We start from the raw sequence: 24,209 nt of genomic DNA, 5'->3' as shown, positions 1-24,209 counted from the left end.
CTTTGATAGGGCCAAGGGTTTGCCTCAAAATCTTCCTGTCTTTTATTTCAAGTTTTCATAGTGGTCCTTTCTTCGTCATGTTTAAACATTCTGATGTACCGGGTGATCAAAAAGTCACTATAAATTTGAAAACTTAATAAACCACGGAATAATGTAGATAGAGAGGTAAAAATTGCCACACATGCTTGGAATGACATGGGGTTTTATTAGAACAAAATGTCCCACAGATGACACTGGACAGCAAAACTGCTACCGTGACAGGTGAGAGGTACGCCGATATGTTACAGAATCGCGTCATCCCCAGCCTGGCTGATAAACACCTGCTGGAACGTACGATGTTTATGCAGGATGGCGCTCCATCCCATATTGCTAGACGCGTGAAAGATCTCTTGCTCGCGTCGTTTGGTGATGATCGTGTGCTCAGCCGCCACTTTCATCATGCTTGGCCTCCCAGGTCCCCAGACCTCAGTCCGTGCGATTATTGGCTTTGGGGTTACCTGAAGTCGCAAGTGTATCGTGATCGACCGACATCTCTAGGGATGCTGAAAGACAACATCCGACGCCAATGCCTCATAATAACTCCGTACATGCCTTACAGTGCTGTTCACAATATTATTCCTCGACTACAGCTATTGTTGAGGAATGATGGTGGACATATTGAGCATTTCCTGTAAAGAACATCATCTTTGCTTTGTCTTACTTTGTTATGCTAATTATTGCTATTCTGATCAGATGAAGCACCATCTATCGGACATTTCTTGAACGTTTGCATTTTTTTGGTTCTAATAAAACCTCATGTCATTCCAAGCATCTGTGTCAATTTGTACCTCTCTATCTACATTATTCCGTGATTTATTCAGTTTTCAAATTTATACTGACTTTTTTATCATCCGGTAATACAAAGCTGACGGTCTAATTACGGTGTTATAATGACAAAGTTTTAGGTTTAAAGACAGGCTTTTGCTTTTGTTAAGTCTTTGCACAGATGAAAAGCACCTTCTAGTTCAGAACATATACTTTCTACAGCTGCATTTTCTGAAGCGTCAGGTATAATTATTTCTCCAAGATACTTAAATTTCTTCGACTGCTTGATTTTCTCTTGTCGTATTTCAGTATGAGGAGGAGCGTGTTTGATGTTTGTGATGAATTCAGTTTTGTTAAATGCTATTTTTAGGCCAGTCTTAGCAGCAACTGATTGTAGGCTGGACACTTGAACCTTAGCTTCGTCAATATTATTTGCAATGAGTGCCAGATCATCAGCAAAAGCCAAACAGTTTCCACTGAGGCCATTTCTTTTGTGTCCAATTTGAATCCCATAACCTGGCGGTACGGTCGTTTTCCATTCTCTGACTATCTTTTCCAGGACACATCTGAAAAGCAACGGAGAGAGCAGGTCACCTTGTCTCACCCCTGTAAAGATTTCAAATGGTTCTGATAGTTCGCCTTTGAACTTGACCTTTGACACTGTGTTATTTAAAGTGGCGCTTATCAGATTGATTGTTTTCCTATCTAGACCAAATTCGGCAAGGGTATTCTTTATTTTTTCTCGATCAATTGAGTCATACGCTTTTTGAAAGTCGACAAAGGTCACAACAAACGTTTTTGATCGTGATTTGGCGTATGATATAACAGATTTCAGGTTATGGATCTGCTCTGCACAGGATCCTGATGTCCTGAAACCGGCTTGATATTCGCCCAATTGTTGATCTAAGACTGATTCAGCTCTGTTTAACAACAGTCTGGAGAAGATCTTGTATGTCGTTGGTAGCAAAGAGATTCCTCGGTAATTATTCAGATCACTCTTATCGCCTTATTTATGAAGTGGGTGAATAATTGCGACGGTCCAACCTGGAGGTAGAGTTTCAGTTTCCCAAATCTTCACTATGATATCATGGAGATGTTTTACTTTATCATGATCTGCGTATTTCCACATTTCAGCCAAGATGTGACCCTCACCTCCAGATTTATGTTCAAGCCTTATATAGTTTTCATGATTTCATCTAATGTGGGAGGGAGACAATTTGCAGGAGGAACAGTAGGATAGAAATCAAGCTTTTAATTTGGATTTTCAGCATTCAGTAGGGATGAAAAGTAATTTCCAAAAGCTGCAGCACATGATTTGTCATTCAAATTTAGTTTTCCATCGAGTCCTCTTATATGTAACGTAGGAGGTTTAAACTTCGATAGTTGTCATGTACAGGCTTTATAAAGACTATATAAGAAATGGGGTTAAGTATTATTCAGTTTGTGTATAAATGCTTATGATAATACGTATAAATACATCAGAAATATTCCTCTCCAGTTTCCCAATTGCGAAAATATGACAGGAATCGAAAAATTTTGAGACGAACTGCTTAAGTACAGTTTTCGACTAGGCTGAAACGCAATTGCATACAACTGGTTTCCATGTTTATAACTACTTTCATTAACGTGTATTTACAATACACAGCTGAGCGCCTAGTGGTTCCGAATTGTTTCTCTGGCAGTCTATGACCCATCTTTTTCTTCTTTCAGGGTTACTAGGAAATCTAAACATGCGAAAACTATTTTTGCAATAGTTGTGCACTTCACAGCTGAACAGCCATCCATATTTATGACAAATTCTTCAATAAATTTAATTTGAAATCTTCACTCGCATGTAAACAAGTACGAATATCCTACACTCTGCAACAAACAAAGCTCGCAGTATTCATCTCCTCGGGAAAAAAATACGGCCCTACGATAAACGATGCCGTCAACCCGCACCAGTGTCTCACCCTTGCAGAATGAAGTGGTACCGGTTGATGTGTGTGCGGATTTTCCGTTGCCCATATTCTGCAATTCTGCGAAGTGACATGTCCTTGAGAATGGAAATGGGCTTCGTCTGTCCACAGAATGTTCCGTGGTCATTCATTGTCCATTTCCGTGGGAACAAGAAATTTCAGAGAGAACGTTTGTCTTGCTGGGAGGTCAGCAGGAAGCAACTCCTGAACATGGATGATTTTATATGGATAGCAATGTAGGATGTTGCGTGGGATTTTATGCACCGTGCTCGCAGGCATGTCCAACGTTCGGGCAGTTCCCCGTGCACAAAACCACTCGACCCCTCCTGCAATGCTGTGGCCACATCTTCGACAGACGTCGGATCAACTGCTTTCCTCCTCCCGCCATATTACACTTCAATAGACCCGGTCTTTTTGAATTTTGTAATCATTTTCTTTACGCCCTTAACAGACATCGGATCAATTCCTTTTCTCGTGTCCTTAAGTGGCCGAAACTTCTGCAGGGCTACAGGCGCACAGTCACCATTCCTGTAAAAGCTTTTACCAGCAGCGCGCATCCTTCATGGAGACAGTCATGGTGGGCGTCTCGGACTCAAACTGGGGAACAGCTGTGCGGTGTGAGTCTGTTGGTGCGCACATTCTGACGCTTACAGCGCTATCTCTTGATCAAACTTTCGTTAATTTTTTATTTAATGACGTTTCCCCCTGTGTCAATAATGTGCTGTTCAAAGTTGAAGTCATTCGGAGCACAGGCCCTCTTCTACAGCGTTTTGAAACTAGAACTTTAGTTATGGACACCCTACATTTAAAGCTTTGCTCATGTTCTAACGTTTCCCTGGCAGATTAAAACTGTGTGCCGGACCGAGAGTCGAACTCGGGACCTTTCATAAGTTTCATCACATCGCACACTCCGCTGCAGAGTGAAAAGCTCATTCTGGTCAGCATTACTCTTGTTTTCTTTGCACTGACTTTTATTCCATAGCTCTTACATTAATGTAGAATGACATACACTATTTCCTGTAACTCATTTTCATCCGTTACTAGAAGGACCATGTTGTCTTCAAACAGCCGGCCGGGGTGGCCGAGCGGTTCTAGGCGCTACAGTCTGGAACCGCACAACCGCTACGGTCGCAGGTTCGAATCCTGCCTCGGGCATGGATGTGTGTGATGTCAAAAAAAAAAAAAACGGCTCAGAGCATTATGTGACTTAACTTCTGAGGTCATCAGTCGCCTAGAACTTGGAACTAATTAAACCTAACTAACCTAAGGACATCACACACATCCATGCCCGAGGCAGGATTCGAACCTGCGACCGTAGCGGTCGCTCGGCTCCAGACTGTAGCGCCGAGAACCGCACGGCCACTCCGGCCGGCTGTGTGATGTCCTTAGGTTAGTTAGGTTTAAGTAGTTCTAAGTTCTAGGTGACTGATGACCTCAGATGGTCCCATAGTGCTCATATCCATTTGAACCAGTTTTGTCTTCAAACCCCAAACACCATATTTTTCTCCTTCCAATTTTTACCCCCTTATCATCTAGTGGACAGTTCTCCAACAATTTATCAAACTGAAAAGGGCAGGAGACATTGTCTTATTTCTTTTTCTATTTCAGTCCCATTGCTACCTTCTCCTCTCGCTCTCATTGACACTTTTTGATTTAAATATTAGTTTATAAATCGCCAGTCCACTCTCTTTCCTGTCATTATTGCCGCGAGCTTTCCAATCCACACTGCAAAATGCCTTTTCCAGGACTATAACGCACATGCACACTGTTGTGCAAAACTGAATAACGAAAGTAACTTCCACAAGATCAGTCACTGTCAAGAAACATGGCGACATGAAACTTGAACCAGGCATGGAAAGAACTGCTCCAGTATAGTACATACGGTAATTGAAAGATGAGATGAGCAGAAATCACACTTATATTCAAAGACAATAATTACGTTGAAGTCACAGCTCCCCCTGAACCAAAAGTGCAACATGGTTCTTAATATGGCGTGTGATCACTACGGACGGCAATGCATGCTCTGCACCGTGCTCCCATCCAGGCCAAATGGTGGTAACAAGTTCTCGTAATAGATCATTCCATTCCTCCACCAGCGCGGTTGACAAATGCTAGACGGTCGTTGGTGCACGTGGACGAGCTGTAGTATGTCTTCCCATCGTATCCTACACGTGCTCGATAGGATTTAAGTCAGGGGAACCGGCAGGCCGATCCATTTGCCGGGTATTCTGTCGTTCCAAGAGCTCCTTCACCAGCGCTGCCCTATGTGGTTGCGCATTGTCATCCATAAAATCGAAGTTAGGGTCAAATGCACCCGAGAAAAGATATAGGGAAGGAGTGCAGTGTCGCAGTAACGTTTACCGGTAGAGTGTACAGAGTTCAAAGATGTGGAGGGCAGTAAACCCATGCAACAAAGATTCCATTCTTCGTTGGTTCAATCCCTATGCTCTTGGCACCACCGCAAACGGTGCCGCTGATGTGCGGATATCAACGGAACTTAAAAGTACTGATCATTGCACAGAAACCACCCATATGTCGTCACCGTGCACTCTGGAGCGAGATTGCGTGCCTTGTAGGCCTATTAAATGTGGTTGGTATTGCACCCGCTGTTTGACGAGGATCCTTTTTTGCCTGTTGTACAATATAGTGGTCATCTGCTGCTGTAATTGACCGTCGCCGATCACATCCTCTCCTTCGAGCAGCAATGCTTATAGTTCTGAACGCGCCCCAATCACGTGAAACAGTGCTGTAAGAAATACCAGACTCCTGGGCTACACTCGTCACACTTCGCTCTTCTGCCAGTTTCCCGATGACTCTTCCTCTTCTGATATCATCCGAATGTTTCCGTGTCATATTGTATTGAACACCGACAAAGTGCACCGTAACTGCTCGCTTATTGACACGGACTATCTTTTCCCTTTCTTTGAACTGCATCACGTTGCGGGGCCAGCCCTATTCGGCGCTATAGTCAGCTTATCGTGGACATCTGACGCCCAGTTTTCTGTGCACGAGTGGGACTCATATGGAGACATACTCCCGCACTTTCATTCATTTCTACCAACTTGGCCGCGGTTAAAGGCGCTGCAGTCTGGAACCGCAGGACCGCTACGGTCGCAGGTTCGAATCCTGCCTCGGGCATGGATGTTTGTGATGTCCTTAGGTTAGTTAGGTTTAACTAGTTCTAAGTTCTAGGGGACTAATGACCTCAGCAGTTGAGTCCCATAGTGCTCAGAGCCATTTGAACCATTTGAACCAACTTGGCCGGCCGCTGTGACAGAGCTGTTCTAGGCCCTTCAGTCCGGAACCGCGCTGCTGCTACGCTCGCATGTTCGAATCCTGCCTCGGGTATGGATGTGTGTGATGTCCTTGGGTTAGTTAGGTTTAAGTAGTTCTAAGTCTGGGAGACTGATGACCTCAGATGTTAAGTCCCATGGTGCTCGGAGCCATTTGAACCATTTTTTCTACCAACTTGTCAATATGTTATGATACTTTATTTTTCTCATCCTTAAGGTTTGCTTCTCGATAAACGTCTCTCCCAAAAACTGCAAGAGTCCTATTGCATCTCTTGTGCCTGTATTCCTTTTACAACCAATTCGGCCTTCAACCAAATTCCCGTCCATCACATTTCTCAGCCGACTCATGATTCTTAACGTAACTTTGGTTGATGTGCTATGGTGCTGGCTGTTGTGTGCTCAGTACATTACATGGTTCCCTGTGTTTTTGGCACGGGAATCATCATCATTGTAAAAAAGTCCTCTGCCCATTAGCCACTGTCATGCATCATCTAACATAGGGCTTCCCAACCTTTTCAGCTGGCGGACCCCTTCTTCAGTCGAAAAGTCATGGCGGACCCCTAGTCAGTCAAGAGCACAGTAACTTCAAATTTCAGAGCTAAACCCATGGGAACTGAAAGCTTCTTAATGCAGGTGCCATGTTCCCAATGACCCCCCCCCCCCCCCCCCCCTCCGAAGTATCAATAGTCTTTGATTTAGAGATGAATGAAAACAACTTGAAATTAACGATCCAATTTGAATTGCCACTGTATCCAGACACTTACTAGTGGATTTACTCCCTTTGTTCGACACACTATAGCCTGATTAAAATTACTTTGTAATTGAAATTTCACACGATGGAGCTTTCTTCCTCCAAGAGCAATCAACGTCACGACCAAACTGTTCGCTGTTGACAAGCTGTTGCTTATGGTCTGTTCATTTCCACTATTTGGCTACTGTTGTGTAAGGAGCATGCATATTTCGTAACAGTCGTTTGTGTGTGTGTGTGTGTGTGTGTGTGTGTGTGTGTGTGTGTGGTTTTTCGTCAAATCCGAAGAAAAACGTTCAAATGCATGTGAAGTCTTCCTTTGGTCGTCCTCCCTCCTTCATTCATTTCAACTGGAAACTTCCCTTGTTGTGAAGGCATGGAGAAACTGCAGCCTTCTTCAATGATCCTGACTTCAGCCACCGATCCATGTTAGAAGTAATAAACTAGTCAAAAATCGACTTATGAAACAGGTAGTGCACTGACAAGGCAAGTTTAACATTTAATGATGCCTGGGGCCGCATACGTGCCAGCGAGCGCTGTGATTGATCGACAAAGCTCGCTCCGCGCACGGGTAAAAGGTTTCAGCGCATCTAGCGCCGTGAGCCAGCGCACAAACGACCCCTGTGTTGTTGCTGAACAGTCGATCAGAGAAGCCGCATTCTCCGGCACTAAACTGTGTATACGTTCTCACTTAGGAACCGCAAAGGCTGCTTGGGGATACGACCTGAAGTAAAAGTACACATGTTTTTCACACGAAAAAAATAGTGATGAATTTGATTTTCACATTTTTATTCAATAATTTTACTCATTATTTTACACGATTTGGTGAAAGATGGCCGCGGACCCCCTAGAAAGAGCCGGCGGACCCCTAAGGGGTCCGCGGACCACAGGTTGGGAAGCCCTGATCTAACATATTACACAGGAGTACCCAAAAGTCCGTTAACATTTGAAAAATCCATACTTCACGGAAAAATATAGGTACAGAGGTAAAAATTGACGCGCATGCTTGAAATGAGAGAAGAGTTTTATTGAAAACAAAAGAATGCACAAAATTACCGACAGATGGTGCTTCATACGATACAAAAACAATAATTCGCGTGTTGTTGTTATGTTGCGGTCTTAAGTCCGTAGACTGGTTTGACGCAGCTCTCTATACTATTCTATCCCGTGCGAGCCTCTTCATCTCCGAATGACTACTACAATCTACACCCTTCTCATTCTGCTTACTGTATTCATCTCTTGGTCTCCCTCTACGATTTTGACACTTTCCTCCAATACTACATTGGCGATGTCTCAAATGTGTCCTGTAACCGATTCCTTCTTTTGGTCAAGTTGTACCACAAATTTCTCGTCTCCCGAATTCTGTTCGGTATCTCTTCGTTAGTTACGTGATCTACCCACCTAATCTTCAACATTCTTATGTAGCACCACATTTCGAAAGCTTCTATTCTCTTCTTGTCTAAACCGTTTACCGTCCATGTTTCACTTCCATACATGGCTACATTCCAGACAAATATTTTCAGAAACGACTTCCTGACACTTAAATCTATATTCGATGTTAACAAATTTCCCTTCTTCAGAAATGCTTTTCTTAGCATTGCCAGTCTACTTCGGCCATCATCAGTTATTTTGCTGTCCAGATAGCAAAACTCGTCTGCTACTTTAAGTGTCTCGTTTCCTAGTCGCTTTAGCATCACCTGATTTAATTCGACTACATTTTTGATGATGTTCGTCTTATATACTTCTTTCAAGACAATGTCCATTACGTTCAACTGCTCTTCCAAGCCCTTTCCTGCCTCTGACAGAATTACAATGTCACCTGCAAACCTCTGGGCTTTTATTTCTTTTCCCTAACTTTAGTTCCTATTCCAAATCTTTCTTTGTTTTCCTTTACTGCTTTTTCAATGTACAGATTGAACAACAGCGGGGATAAGCTACAACCCTGTCTCACTCCCTTCTCGACCACTGATTCCCTTTCATGCCCACCGACCCTTTATAACTGCCGTCTGGTTTCTGTACAAGTTGTACATAGCGTTTCGCTCCCTGTATTTTACGCATGCTACCTTCAGAATGTCACAAGGAATATTCTAGTCAACACTGTCAAAAGCTTTTTTTAAGTCTGAAAATGCTATAAACGTAGGTTTGACTTTCCTTAAGCTATCTTGTAAGATAAGCCATAGGGTCAGTATTGTCTTACAGGTTCCTATATTTCTCCGGAATACAAACTAATCTTCCACAAGGTCGGCTTCTACAAGTTTTTTTACTCTTCTGCATAGAATTGGTGTCAGTATTTTGCAACCATAAACTGATAGTTCGGTAATTTTCTCACCTGTCAGCAACTGCTTTCTTTAGGACTGTAATTGTTACATTCTCCTTGAAGTGTGAGTGTATTTCGCCTGCCTCATACATCATGCACACCAGATGGAAGATTTTATCACGGCGGGCTCTTCCACGGCTATCAGTAGTTCTGACGGAGCATCGTTTACTCCGTGGGCCTTGTTTCAACTTATATCTATCAGAGCTCTGTCAAATTTTTTTCGCAGTATCGTATCTTCCATCTCATCTTGATCTACGTCCATTTTCCTTTCTACATATTGCTTAAAAGTTTATCTCCTTTCTACAGACCCTCTATATACTCCTTCAATTTTTCAGCTTTCCCTTCTTTGCTTAGATCTGATTTTCCACCTGAGCTCTTGCTATTCATACAGCTGCCTGCCTTTTCCTCAAAGGCCTGGCCGCGCGGTTCTGACGCTGCAGTCTGGAACCGCGAGACCGCTACGGTCGCAGGTTCGAATCCTGCCTCGGGCATGGATGTGTGTGATGTCCTTAGGTTAGTTAGGTTTAACTAGTTCTAAGTTCTAGGGGACTAATGACCTCAGCAGTTGAGTCCCATAGTGCTCAGAGCCATTTTTGAACCTCAAAGGCCCCTTTAATTTTCTTGTAGGCGGTATCTACCTTTCCCCTATTGAAATATGCTGCTACATCCTTACGTTTGTCCTCTAGCCATTCCTTCTTAGCAATTTAGCATTTCCTGTCAATCAGATTTTTTAAATGTTTATATTCCCCTTCACTTGCTTCATTTGCTGCATTTTTAATTTTCTCCTTTCATCCGTCAAATTCAATACTTCTTGTGTTATTCAACAGTTTCTAGTAGGCCTTGTCTTTATATCTATTTGATCCTCTGCTGCGTTCACCGTTTCACCTCGTAAAGCTACCCATTCGTTTTCTATTGTATTCCTTTCCCCTGTTCTAGTCAGCTGTTGCCTAATACTCCTTCTGAAACTCTTAACAACCTCTGGTTCTTTCAACTCCTTAATTTCCCACCTTTTTCCTATTTCTGCACTTTTAGTCTACTGTTCACAACCAACAAATTGTAGCCAGAGTCTACATCTGCCCCTGAAAATGTTTTACAATTTAAAATCTGGTACCTAAATCTCTGTCTTAGTGTTGTATAATCAACCTGAAACCTTCTGGTGTCTCCAGGTCTCTTCCACGTATACAATTTATGATTCTTAAACCAAGTGTTCACGATGATTGAATTATGCTCTGTGCAAAACTCTACCAGTGGATTTTTAGCAAAGACTATGTTCTTTATAACAAATGCACAACATGTCGGCCATAATTCATCAACAATACCTGTAGTCCACGGATAATGTTGTAAACAGCACTGTATAGCATATGGGTAGTATGGTGAGAAATTGCCGTCGGATGTCGTCTTTTAACATGCCTAATGAGGTCGGACGATCTCAGTAAACTTGTGACTTCATCAACCCTACCAAGGGCGTCCATACGATAGACTGTGTGGGGCCGAGGGGCCAGACTTGCGGGTATGAAATGTTGTTAATAATATTTTTAAAGACGAATGGCGACTTGTAAGTAGCCATAAAAAAGTTCCAGTTCGACTCTCTTAAAAACTTACGTAATACCTGCCCCCCCCCCCCCCCCCCCCGTTGTATAGGCGCCCTTAAACCCTGCAATCAATAACCACATGGACTAAGATTTGGGGACCTGTTAAGCGAAGCATGGTGGCAGTGGCGGCTCAGCGCGCGATCCAAACCATGTGCGCAAGACATCTTTCACATGTGTAACAATATGGGTTGGAGCGCCATCCTGCATAAAAGTCGTGCCTTACAACAGGTATTTATTAGCCAGGCCAGGAATGAAGCGATTCTTTAACACATTGGCGTACCTCGCACCCGTCACGCTGACAGTTTGAAAAGCAGCATCAGCATTTCCTCGAAGAAAGCACCATCTGTTGGCCGGTTATTGCACTCGTTTTAAGTTTCAATAAAACCCCATGTCATTTCTGGCACGTGTATCAAGTTTTAACTCTCTACCAACGTTATTCCGTGAATTGGTGCACTTTCATATGTTAACGGATTTCAGGGTCACAGTGCGTAGGTCATACATTATATCAAACACTAATTCCATTTAAAACTCTGATTCATAAGCACTCATCTACGCAGTAGACTCTTTAATTGAGTGAGGGGAGTTCCTCATAGATATCTCATACAGCCTGTTGATATTATAGACACTCATACGACATAACTTGTCATTTTGAGCCACTATGATTATATGGATATGACGGTTAATCCAGATCGCAAATTCAATGCAATTTTTCCCCAGTCGAGCTGTCTTGCTAGCGATATGAGAGTAAATGAAATATGTCGAGAATGTAAAATAATTCGTTATATTTATTAACAATATCTCTATCTATCTATCTCTATCTATCTATCTATCTATCTATCTATCAATTTCTTATAGCACTTACCTTTTGGAAATAACCACGCGGAAGAGTTTTATCTTTCACTTGCCGGAAGTAAACATAACCGTAATAATATCCAGGATCGATTTGTAAATATACAGGGCATTTTTGATTGTAGTACTGGTGCTCTGGCATCAATTCAGCATTGCCAGCAGATCTTCGTATACGAACGTGGAACTGAGTATCACCCATACATCCTGAATTTGAGTCAGGAAATGCTAAATAGCAAATATTAGATTTTTCTTGCTCCGAGAGATTTATGTGGCCTGGGTAAATTATCTGTAAATAAATCATAAAACAAAACCGTTAGTACAAAATATTCACTACAGTAAATATCAAAATAAAAAGATAGAGACATATTTTCACGAATTCAATAAAATAAATGTTTAGAAAACTAACAAGGGGCATCATAAAGTTTCGGTGGGTGTTAGATCAGTTGGTGAATCGAAAATCACAGTCGAGAATCTGAAGCGGAAACTTTCGATACAACTTTTTTTCTTTTTTTACTTCGATAAACTTTAATGGAACAATATTCATTCAGCAGCTTCACAGATGCAAAGACAGTGGTCGCGGAATTAATTGTCTTCATTTCAGAAAGGTTTCCATTATTATTCCCTACTGCCGTTCAATAAATGTCATACGCATTCTCCTATAACATATGCGACTGGATTGAGGAACTCTTGCCAGACAACCTATGTAACGTTCTGGATGGAGAGTTCTCACCAGAAGTACATTAAGCATCAAATGTGTCTGTTCAGGCACGAATCCACAGTTCCACTCTTAGATGGATCACAGCATGTTACAGTCTTACTCTCCCCTACCCTCTTTCCGAGTTTAACTTTACGTAACCTCAACTTTTACTGTGACACAGGCGCCTGCGACGAGGACACCTGCGTCGGCCACGACTGCGCCGACAATGACTGCACCGACGACACAAATGTCGGTGCCTTTCCCAATGCCGCCTGCTATGAGGGCACCCACGATGCTGATGCCGCCTATGGTGCCGTGGACTTCGATGCCGCCGACACCACTAGTGCCACCGCCAATGCCCATGCCCATGATGACGTTTGTAGCGGTGCCTATGATTTTGACACCGTTGGTGTCTATCATGCCGCCACCGACAAGGCCGCTAATGCCGATGCAACCGCCTGTGATGTCGTGGACGACCCCTGTGCCCTCACCAACGCCCCCTACGACAGTGATGTTTATGCCTGGGCCTATCATGGAAATGATTATGATACCTCTGATGCCGATGATGATGCCGATGCCAATGCGTTTCCCTATGATGCCGATGCCGCCGATGTCAGTGCCAATGCCTCCACTGACGCTAATCGCCGCCGCCGCCGCCGCCGCCGCCGCCGCCGACGACGACGACAACCAACAACAACAACAACAACAACAACAACGACGACGACGACGACGACGACGACATCGACAACAGAGATGAGGTTTCCCGGTGCCGCCAATGATGTTGATGACAAAAACATATAAAATGTAATAAAATAATTTTGTGTTGAGTACTTGCTACATATTTTTATAATAAGTTTTGATAAATTGCAGTTCATAGAAATACAGTACTTTCAAAATAACTGCCCAAAAATTTGGTAAGTACATTATTAGAGCTATTATAGGAACGCGGTCACAACTTTATGACATCATCAAAATGTACACGCCGTAAAACACCTTGTTGCTTTGGGAATTTGCGCAATCATTAGTACACAGATGCCAATTGTGCATCAATGTATACGACAGACATTTTCAGCAACATCTGTAAACCAATATTTATAACCGTCGGTACACATAACTAGCGTCAAAATCTTCAAAGACCCCTACTGGAGAAACTATGCCCCTGTGCCATTTTATCCACATAAAAGGTCTCTCTATCTCCTCCAAACAGTAAAACTTTATATATACACACGCTGTATTTCACTTAGCTGTACGACTGTGAACACAGATGTACACACTATGGCTATGCGAACGTGTAAATGAGAGGACTTTCTGATAATTTTTGAGTGGGAGGGGGGGGGGGGGGTAGATGGGTGGTACTGGCATTCCAACTGCTACGCCACTATTACACTCATTGGACGTGGTAGATCTTACTGTACTCGTGACGCGTCAACGACGGAGAATTTTGTTAGCACCATAAAGTAGCAGGGCAGTGGAAGGAATTATTATCGCTAGAATTTTGCCGACAAGGGAAAGAGAAAACACAGTGCTCAGATCCTGTTCGTCAGACAACGTCTAATCTAGTTTCACTTCACAGCGTCTTATGGTTTTTGGATTCGCTGTTGACGGATACGCGACGGTCGAACGGGAGCTACACGTTCTGCGGCCACTTCGGTGCTATTCCAGGCCTGTGCCATGCGCCAGTTCCAGATTTATTTGTCATTTTCAGAATCATCCACAACACTACACTGCGCTGCACTGTACTGCAAGAATCACTCATTCAGATCATAAAACTACTCACAAATAGGAGAACGTTAAAAGAAAATCACAAGGAAACGTCACTGCCTGATCTATTTTAAGGAGTATAAATGCACACTAGCAATGTATCAGCCCCATCAATCCACCTCACGCGAACATTCGGACCATAATCCAGATAGTCCGCAGTTACATCTACATCGTTACTCTGCATTTCACACTTAAATGCCCAGAGGGTTCATCGAACCATTTTCATACTGCTTCTCTACCATTCCACTCTCGAATGGCGCGTGCGAAAAAGGAACATCTAAATCTTTCCGTTCGAGCTCTAATTTCTCTTATTTTATTATAATGATCATTACTCCCTACGTAGGTGGGTGTCAACAATATATTTTCGCATTCGGAAGAGAAAGTTGGTGATTGAAATTTCGTAAATAGATCTCGCCGCAAAGAAAACCGCCTTTGTTTCAGTGACTGTCATCCCAACTCGCGTATCATATCAGTGACACTCTCACCCCTATTGCGCGACAACACGAAACGATCGGCCCTTCTTTGCACTTTTTCGATGTCCTCTGTCAATCCTACCTGGTAAGGATCCCATACCGCGCAGCAATATTCCTGCAGAGGACGGACAAGTGTATTAAGGCAGTTTCTTTAGTGGTTTTGTCGCTAACAAAGCGCAGTCTTTGCTTCGCCTTCCCCACAATATTATCTATGTGGTCTTTCCAGTTTAAGTTGCTCGTAATTGTAATTCCTAGGTAATTAGTCGAATTGACAGCCCTTAGATTTGTGCGATTTATCGTATACCCAAAATTTATCGGATTTTTTTTTTAGTACTCAATGTGGATGACCTCGCACTTTTCTTTGTTTAGTGCCAATTGCCACTTTCCCGCACCGTAATTGGAATTGATCGTCTGATGATTTTACTAGACGGTAAATTGCAGCGTCATCTGCAAACAATCTAAGGGGGCTGCTCAGATAATCACCTAGATAATTTATGTAAATCAGGAACAGCACAGGGCCTATGGCACTACTTTGCGGAACGCCAGATATCACTTCTGTTCTACTGATGATTTACCGTCTATCACTGCGAACTGTGACGAAATTACGAATCCAGTCACACAGCTGAGACGATACTCCAAATGCACGCAATTTGATTAAGTCTCTTGTGAGGAACGGTATCAAAAGCCTTCTGGAAATCTAGGAATGTGGAATCGATCTGAGATCCATTGTCTACGGCACTCATTACTCCATGGGAATAAAGAGCTAGCTGTGTTGCATAAGAACGATATTTTCTGAATCCGTGTGGGTTATGTATCAATAAGTCATTTTCTTCAAGGTGATTCATAATGTTCGAGTACAGTATATGCTCCAAAATCCTACCGCAAATTGAGGTCAGTGACATGGGTCAGTAATTCAATGGGTTACTCCTATTTCCTTTCTTGAATATTGGTGTGACCTGTGCTAGTTTCCAGTCTTTAGGAACAGACCTTTCGTCAAGTGAGCGGTTGTATATGATTGCTAAGAAAGGCGCTATTGTATCTGCATACTCTGAAAGAAACCTGATTGGTATACCATCCGGACCGGAAGACTTGCCTTTCTTAAGTGATTTGAGTTGTTTCGCAACACCTAAAATGTCACTCATGCTAACAGCTGTTCTGGTTTCGAGTTCTGGAATATTTACTTCGCCTTCTTTCGTGAAGGAATTACGGAAAACTGTATTTAGTAACTCCGCATTAGTGACACCATCATCGGTAACATTTCCATCGCTATCGCGCAGTGACGGTATTGACTGTTTTTTGCCACTGGTGTACTTTACATACGATCAGAATGTCTTTGGGTTTGCTACCATATTTTGAGACAATGTTTCATTGTGGAAACTATTAAAAGCATCTCGCATTGACGTCCTCACTAAATTTCGTGCTTCCGTGAAACTTAGCCAGTCTTGGGGATTTTGCGTTCTTCTAAGTTTGGCATGCTTTTTTCGTTGCTTCTGCAACAGTGTTCTGACGTGTTTTGTGTACCATGGTGGATCAGTCCCGTCTCTTATTAACTTAGGCGGTATGAATCTATGAATTGCAGTCGATACTGTATCTCTGAATTTGAGCCCTGTTTGGTCTACACTTACATAATTAGGTTGGAAGGAATGGAGACACTCTTAGGAAGGCATCAAGCAAATTTTTATCTGCTGTTTTAAATAGATATATTTTGCGTTTATTTTTAGTGGTTTTGGTTGATATGGTTTTAAATCTCGCTACAATGACCTTATGCTCACTAATTCCTGTATCCGTCATGACGCTCTCTATTAGATCAGCACTATTTGTGGCTTAGAGCTCAAGTGTGTTTTCGCAACCATTTACAATCTTCTGAAAGTACAGCTTTCGAACTTTCGCACGCACTGGTTGTTTGTCGCTCGGTCCGCCCCACTGCATTCTCCTACTGCTCGGCCGCGAAGTACTGTCCAATGTCATCGGTTTGTGAATTACTGTTCTCACATTGGTAACATGCTTTGTTTATAGTGCCAAAGTGCGCCATTTCTGTCCGCAGCTCGTGGTCGTGCGGTAGCGTTCTCGCTTCCCACGCCCGGGTTCCCGGGTTCGATTCCCGGCGGGGTCAGGGATTTTCTCTGCCTCGTGATGACTGGGTGTTGTGTGATGTCCTTAGGTTAGTTAGGTTTAAGTAGTTCTAAGTTCTAGGGGACTGATGACCATAGCTGTTAAGTCCCATAGTGCTCAGAGCCATTTTTTGCGCCATTTCTAACCTGTACTGTTGCTGGTGTCAGAAAGATCTCTCTGCTTTGAACAATTTTATGTTGCAATTCACAAATGCAGTGTAAATGAACGAAACGAATTAGATGCAGTTTTCGTTCCATAGACACAAAAATGAGATGAGTCCCGTGGGTGTTGAACATGTCAGAAAGTATAACATAAAAACAACATAGAACATTTGAATATAATACTCATTCCCTGATCATCTGTCAGGAGATTTTCAAGATATGTGAATACAGTACAGTAAACTGGAACTGCTAATATTTACAGAACTAATACACTATCAGAATAAACATAGTTGCCCGCTTTTAATCAATTTATCATACACGACATACCTAATGCTGACTGTTCTGACCAAGTGCTGTCGAAATTGAAATTTAACAGACATTTTTACTTAAACTGGTCTAACACTCCCTGTTAAGATATTCATCTATAAAGTGGGAGGAGATCCCTTACCGAAAAGTCTTTAAAATTCAGTTTGAACTATGCTTTATTTGAAACCAAGTTTTTAATGGTTGCTGGCAAATTATTGAAAATGTGTGGCCCTGAATACTGGACCCCTTTGTAACCAAGGTAAGTGATTTTAGGTCTTTATGTAGATTGTTCTTATTCCTAGTATTGATACAATGTATTGAACTATTGGCTGGGCCGGCCGAAGTGGCCGTGCGGTTAAAGGCGCTGCAGTCTGGAACCGCAAGACCGCTACGGTCACAGGTTCGAATCCTGCCTCGGGCATGGATGTTTGTGATGTCCTTAGGTTAGTTAGGTTTAACTAGTTCTAAGTTCTAGCGGACTAATGACCTCAGCGGTTGAGTCCCATAGTGCTCAGAGCCATTTTTTTTATTGGCTGGAAACTGAGAAATATTTGCAAGAAATTTCTTTACTGAGAAGCAGTGGTCATTATACCCAATTCTCTGGAACAGGTTTCTATATGATGTTCTTGAATTTACACAAGTGAGCCTTATTACATGCGTTTGCACTCAAAAAATTTTAGCTCAGTTTGATGATTTACTCTAGAATAAGATTCCGTGCGACATAATAGAACGAAAGTAATCAAAGTATGCAAGTTTTTTTTATATTTATATCTTCTGTATCTGACATCATGCGCACTTGTTTTGGCTCTTCAGCAATTCTGCCGTATGCCCTTCCCAACTGAATTTATAATCGAATTGTAATCCAAAAATTTAACACTGCCAACCTTCATATGTTACACACATGCTAAAGACGTAGCGTACCTCTGTCTTAATTATTAACATCGCTGTTGTGCGTTATTTTCTTTGGATTTTTGAGCTGACGCAGTTAAAGAGAAACACATTTGCAGAAGACGTGCTATTAACGAACGTGATTGGCATGACTGAATTGTACATCGAAAATCATTAACTTCATTTCCAAATAATTCTTCAGTTATTTAGGTGTATTCATTTTGATTTTAAGGTGTATACACAGTTGCAAAAAATCAGTACGAGAATATTGTTAAAATAATATTGAACATATATGTCCATCAGGTTGATGTATTACATACTCAAACTAATTACAGTACTATACTTCGCCTACAGTAGTGTGTCCTCGAAAGAGATTTAAAAACAGCTTGGGCAGATGTGTCCACATCCCGCCTCTCCTTTTCTCGTCTTCAACATCAGGACTGGTTGTCAATCCACTGTACATTTGCGCGCTCGGGCATTAGGCGGCTGCAGAGAGGTGGAGAGAGTGAAAAAGAGCCAGTGCGCGTGAAAGTTCGGGAAAGGAAGGAAGCAAGACTGTTTTTAACGTACCGTAGACGTCGATGTCATTAGTGACGGAGCACGAGCTCTAATTGTGTCAAGGACGGGGAAGGAAATCAAAAAATGGTTCAAATGGTTCTGAGCACTATGGGACTTAAGATCTGTGGTCATCAGTCCCCTAGAACTTAGAACTACTTAAACCTAACTAACCTAAGGACATCACACACATCCATGCCCGAGGCAGGATTCGAACCTGCGACCGTAGCAGTCGCGCGGTTCCGGACTGAGCTCCTATAACCGCGAGACCACCGCGGCCGGCGGGAGGAAATCGGCCGGGCCCTTTCAAAGGAACCAACCCTGCATTTCCATACAGAGACTTAGGCAAATTACAGTGAAAGTTTAAAAACAGTACTTTCAGAAGGTCATAACTGTGTACTGACTAGATTTGGGCCCATATTTTCGCGTGGAATCAATTGATGGAGCTGATATATTGATTTCTGTACTTCTTTCTCCTTAAAATATAAGATCAAGTTGGTGATGTTTGCTTGTAAGACTGTCCTGGGCGAAATGCTAGGTGTTTCGTATTGTGGCTATACTAATAAGTGAAGCACAAAGCCAACAAATTGCTCATCTTTAGCAGCACCGTAGCAAATACTTAGAACAAACGCTTCTCTATAACAGCGCTCTTTTCAAGTGTCTTCGAGAAGTATAGGTTCAAAGATTTACGACGCTGCTGAGGACCACACGAGAACCCGTCCGGCGAGCATCTGCATTAGGCAACCAGCCAAGGCGGCAGACTAGAAGACTGACCATACAGTATTCCAATAATGTCATTTTCTTTTCTTTTCACCTTCTAATCTCCCGCAAAATACTTCATCTTAATTTGTTTCATGGGAAAGGAATAACAACTGTGATACATTTATAGCGATGTGTAACAAGAACTCACGAAGAAATGCAGATTTATTTATCGATACATTCATGCACGTATCGTAGTGAAGTCACACCAGTCTGTACAGGCTTTGAACAATGTATAATGTGTTTATGATATGTGCGTGAATGTATCAACAAAAAAATGTTCATTTCATCATGATTCCTCATTATACCTCCATTGTACCTCTGCGTGAATGAACCACCACCACCGCTATTTCTGTTACTATCATTATTTTCGAAGAAATGTGATTCGTTGTAGCGATGTAAGATTTTGTGATAACAAAGCACGTGACTCGAACGCAGCCTTGGCCGGCTGGTGCTCTTGAATGGTATTCGCTGGGATCGTAAAATTTTGAACTTAGATTTCTCTAAAACGCTTGAGAAGTCCATCGTACTTCATCATCATCTGTTACATCTACTCTACTGGCCATTAAAATTGCTACACCACAAGATGACGTGCTACAGACGCGAAATTTAACCGACAGGAAGAAGACGCTGTGATATGCAAATGATTAGCTTTTCAGAGCATTCACACAAGGTTGGCGCCGGTGGCGACACCTACAACGTGCTTACATGAGGAAAGTTTCCAACCGAGTTCTCATACACAAACAGCAGTTGACCGGCGTTGCCTGGTGAAACGTCGTTGTGATGCCTCGTGTAAGGAGGAGAAATGCGTACCATCACGTTTCCGACTTTGATAGTGGTCAGATTGTAGCCTATCGCGGTTGCGGTTTATCGTATCGCGACATTGCTGCTCCCGTTGGTCGAGATCCAACGACTGTTAGCAGAATATGGAATCGGTGGGTTCAGGAGGGTAATACCGAACGCCGTGCTGGATCCCAACGGCCTCGTGTCACTAGCAGTCGAGATGACAGGCATCTTATCCGCATGGCTGTAACGGATCGTGTAGCCACGTCTCGATCCCTGAGTCAACACATGGGGACGTTTGCAAGACACCAACCATCTGCACCAACTGTTCGACGACGTTTGCAGTAGCATGGACTATCAGCTCGGAGACCATGGCTGCGGTTACCCTTGAAGCTGCATCACAGACAGGAGCGCCTGCGATGGTGTACTCAACGACGAACATGGGTGCACGAATGGCAAAACGTCATTTTTTTGGATGAATCCAGGTTCTGTTTACAGCATCATGATGGTCGCATCCGTGTTTGGCGACATCGCGGTGAACGCACATTGGAAGCGTGTATTCGTCATCGATCACCCGGCGTGATGGTATGGGGTGCCATTGGTTACAGGTCTCGGTCACCTCTTGTTCGCATTGACGGCACTTTGAACAGTGGACGTCACATTTCAGATGTGTTACGACCTGTGGCTCTACCTTTCATTCGATCCCTGCGAAACACTACATTTCAGCAGGATAATGCACGACCGCATGTTGCAGGTCCTGTACGGGCCTTTCGGGATACAGAAAATGTTCGACAGCTGCCCTGGCTAGCATGTTCTCCAGATCTCTCACCAACTGAAATCGTCTGGTCAAAGGTGGCCGAGCAACAGGCTCGTCACAATACGCCAGTCACTACTCTTGATGAACTGTGGTATCGTGCTGAAGCTGCATGGGCAGCTGTACCTGTACACGCCATCCAAGCTCTGTTTGATTCAATGCTCAGGCGTAACAAGGCCGTTATTACGGCCAGAGGTGGTTGTTCTTGGTACTGATTTCTCAGGATCTATGCACCAAATTGCGTGAAAATGTAATCACATGTCAGTTCTAGTATAAGATATTTGTCCAATGAATACCCGTTTATCGTCTGCATTTCTCCTTGGTGTAGCAATTTTAGTGGCTAGTAGTGTAAGTACGTACTATAATCGTGGAGTAAAATAGGTGCCCTGTTGGCTGCATGCTCCCGTTGTAAGTCGTTGAGTGTACGGATTCAGTAAGAGGTGCTGCGCCGCCCACTATACTGAAATTACATACCCACTATCTGATCCAAAGAATCTAGACACTTATCATTGGACATTAGTAATGGACATGTTCACCTTTCGCTTTTATAACGACTTGAACTCTGCTGGGAATAGTTTCAATGAGGTGTTCGAATGCCTGTGGAGGAATGGCAGTCCATTATCAACGCCCAGGTATGGGGCGAAGACGACGTCCGAACTCACCCCAAAGGTGTTAGATCCGCAACCCTGGGCAGGCCAGCCCATTTCAGGAATATTATTGTCCATAACTCATTGCCTCACAGATGCTGCTTTATTCAAGGTGCACTGTCATGCTGAAACAATCATCGTTTCAGAGCTCCTTATCTACCGTACCCAGTACACAGTCCTGTAAAGTGTCTTCATATCCTTCCACATTTAGCGTTTTCTTAAGCGCAGAAAGGGAACCACACGCTAACAACGAAAAACATTCCCATGCCCTAACACCGCACCCTCTGTACTTCACAGTTTGCCGGCCGGTGTGGCCGAGCGGTTCTAGGCGCTTCAGTCTGGAACCGCGCGACCGCTACGGTCGCAGGTTCGAATCCTGCCTCGGGCATGGATGTGTGTGATGTCCTTAGGTTAGTTAGATTTTAGTAGTTCTAAGTTCTAGTAGACTGATGACCTCAGAAGTTAAGTCCCATAGTGCTCAGAGCCATTTTTGAACTTCACAGTTTACACTACACATGACGGCATTCGCCAAACCCAGACTGCCATCGGATTGCCACAAGGTACAGAGTGATTCATGACTCCAAATCTCTGTCCAGTACCATCGATCTTTACACCACCTCCAGCATTGCTTAGCAGTGACTTCAGAAATGTGCGCCTTATGAGCTGCTTGACCATTGTACCCCATCCTTGTTAACTCCCTATATGCACAATCATTGTGCCAGCTGGACTGCTGGCACCACTTTGGAACTCACGGATGATACCTTCCGCTGATTTCGTGAGATTTTTTACAACCCTTCTCAATGCTCGACAGTCTCTGTCTATCAGTATATGAGGCCTGCCTGTTCTTGGTTTAGCTCTGATTGTTCTTTCGCGTCTCCACGTAACAGTCACATCACCAACAGTCGACTTGGGCTACTTTAGAAGGGTTGAAATGCCCCTGATTGATTTGTTACTCACTGTAATGTGACATCGAATGACTAGCCCACGATCAAAGTCACTGTTCTACCGACCGAGCCATTCTGCTGTTACGGCATCTCTACTGGCAACACAATACTCGCCGCATCTGGTGATGACATCTAGTGGATAATTTCGCACTACATAGCGGTGTCTGGATAACCCGCCAGGTTAGACGAGCGCGCTGCTTCCTGGACGCGGGTAATTTCGCACTACATAGCGGTGTCTGGATAACCCGCCAGGTTAGACGAGCGCGCTGCTTCCTGGACGCGGGTATGCGCGCCGGCCCCGGATCGAATTCGTCCGGCAGATTACCGACGAGGGCCGGTGTGCCAGCCAGTCTGGATGTGGTTTTAGGCGGTTTTCCACATCCCCCTAGGTGAATACCGGGCTGGTCCCCACGTCCCGCCTCAGTTACATGGCTCGCAGACATCTGAACACTTTCGCACTATTCCATGGATTACACTGGTCGCAGATGGTTGGGGTACACTAATTCCTTCCCGGGGGATACGGGGTGGCAGCAGGAAGGGCATCCAGCCACCCCTTCAACTAACATTGCCACATCCGATTAACCATGCCGACCCTGTAAATCCGCGGGAAAAACGGCACACGCAAAAGAAAGAAAGAAAGAAAGGGGTGTCTGGATACTTTTGATCCTATAGTGTACATCGACAAATAAGGAACACAAATTACTACTGTATATAACCTTGCTTGTACTTGCGGGTCTAGACAGACCAAATTTCAATTTTAGAGCTTATTGGAAATACATAAAAATTTTATTATGCAGCAATAAATAACACTGTAAACCGTCTCAGTGACAATAACATGCAGAAAAAAACAAAAATACACAGACAAATGGCTCAGAGTTATTCCCAGTGTCTGCATGTTAAAGTCGCTGCGATAAGGGAAGAAACTGAATTGGGGATCAAACTTGACATAAGAATAGAGTGACATAACAGATAGAGGAAACGCTGAAAGACTTCAAAATTCGAATATGTTGCGTTGTAAAACTGGAATATATTATTACCTACTGCGTTAAGAAAAACAAATAGAAATGATCAGTGTTAACCCTCATGACAGGTGGTACGAAAAGGGAAATATTGAAAAATTATATAAAGTTTGCCATTCTTCCGTGTGTGCTATGACTGTGTGACAAGTGTAAACAAGTTAGTTGGCTAATGATCAGAAACGTTACCAGTTGTTAGGATCATCAACAACTGCAATAGCAGAATCTCCCTGAGCTGAGCTGGTAAAGAATCCACAGAGATGAAGTGCCCTATTGTATTTATACGTTCGTGATAAGTGTAGTACGCGCAAACATTAACATTAACAGTTGTATTCCAAAGGATCTGTATGTCTAAGCGTATTCTGAACATTTTTCCAGGCAGGTCTGCGAGAGAGACAACACAACTTCATCTCGGTCTTAGTACTGAACTTGTAACCCGCCAACATATATAATCGTCATACTACAGAGGCAGTTACACACACTCAGACAAAAGAAGAAGAAAAAAACGCACCACAAAGGAGTTATCCAAATGGATGGAAATACACTCCTGGAAATTGAAATAAGAACACCGTGAATTCATTGTCCCAGGAAGGGGAAACTTTATTGACACATTCCTGGGGTCAGATACATCACATGATCACACTGACAGAACCACAGGCACATAGACACAGGCAACAGAGCATTCACAATGTCGGCACTAGTACAGTGTATATCCACCTTTCGCAGCAATGC

The 24,209-nt window shown here is 43.2% G+C and overlaps 1 protein-coding gene across 1 annotated transcript in view; it reads right to left on the bottom strand.

The window, feature by feature from the left end:
• LOC124555343 (protein DENND6B) overlaps positions 1-24,209 on the bottom strand; it is a 221,829-nt gene that overhangs the window by 81,621 nt on the left and 115,999 nt on the right. The window contains exon 2 of the mRNA XM_047129224.1: positions 11,575-11,847. Within this exon, the coding sequence (XP_046985180.1) occupies positions 11,575-11,847 (273 nt within the window). The remainder of the gene's footprint in view (positions 1-11,574; positions 11,848-24,209) is intronic.

The sequence above is a fragment of the Schistocerca americana genome, chromosome X (assembly GCF_021461395.2).
Source record: "Schistocerca americana isolate TAMUIC-IGC-003095 chromosome X, iqSchAmer2.1, whole genome shotgun sequence".
NCBI lineage: Eukaryota > Metazoa > Arthropoda > Insecta > Orthoptera > Acrididae > Schistocerca > Schistocerca americana.
The sequence above is the reverse complement of the archived record's forward strand: the minus strand, read 5'-3'. Positions and strand labels throughout refer to the sequence as shown.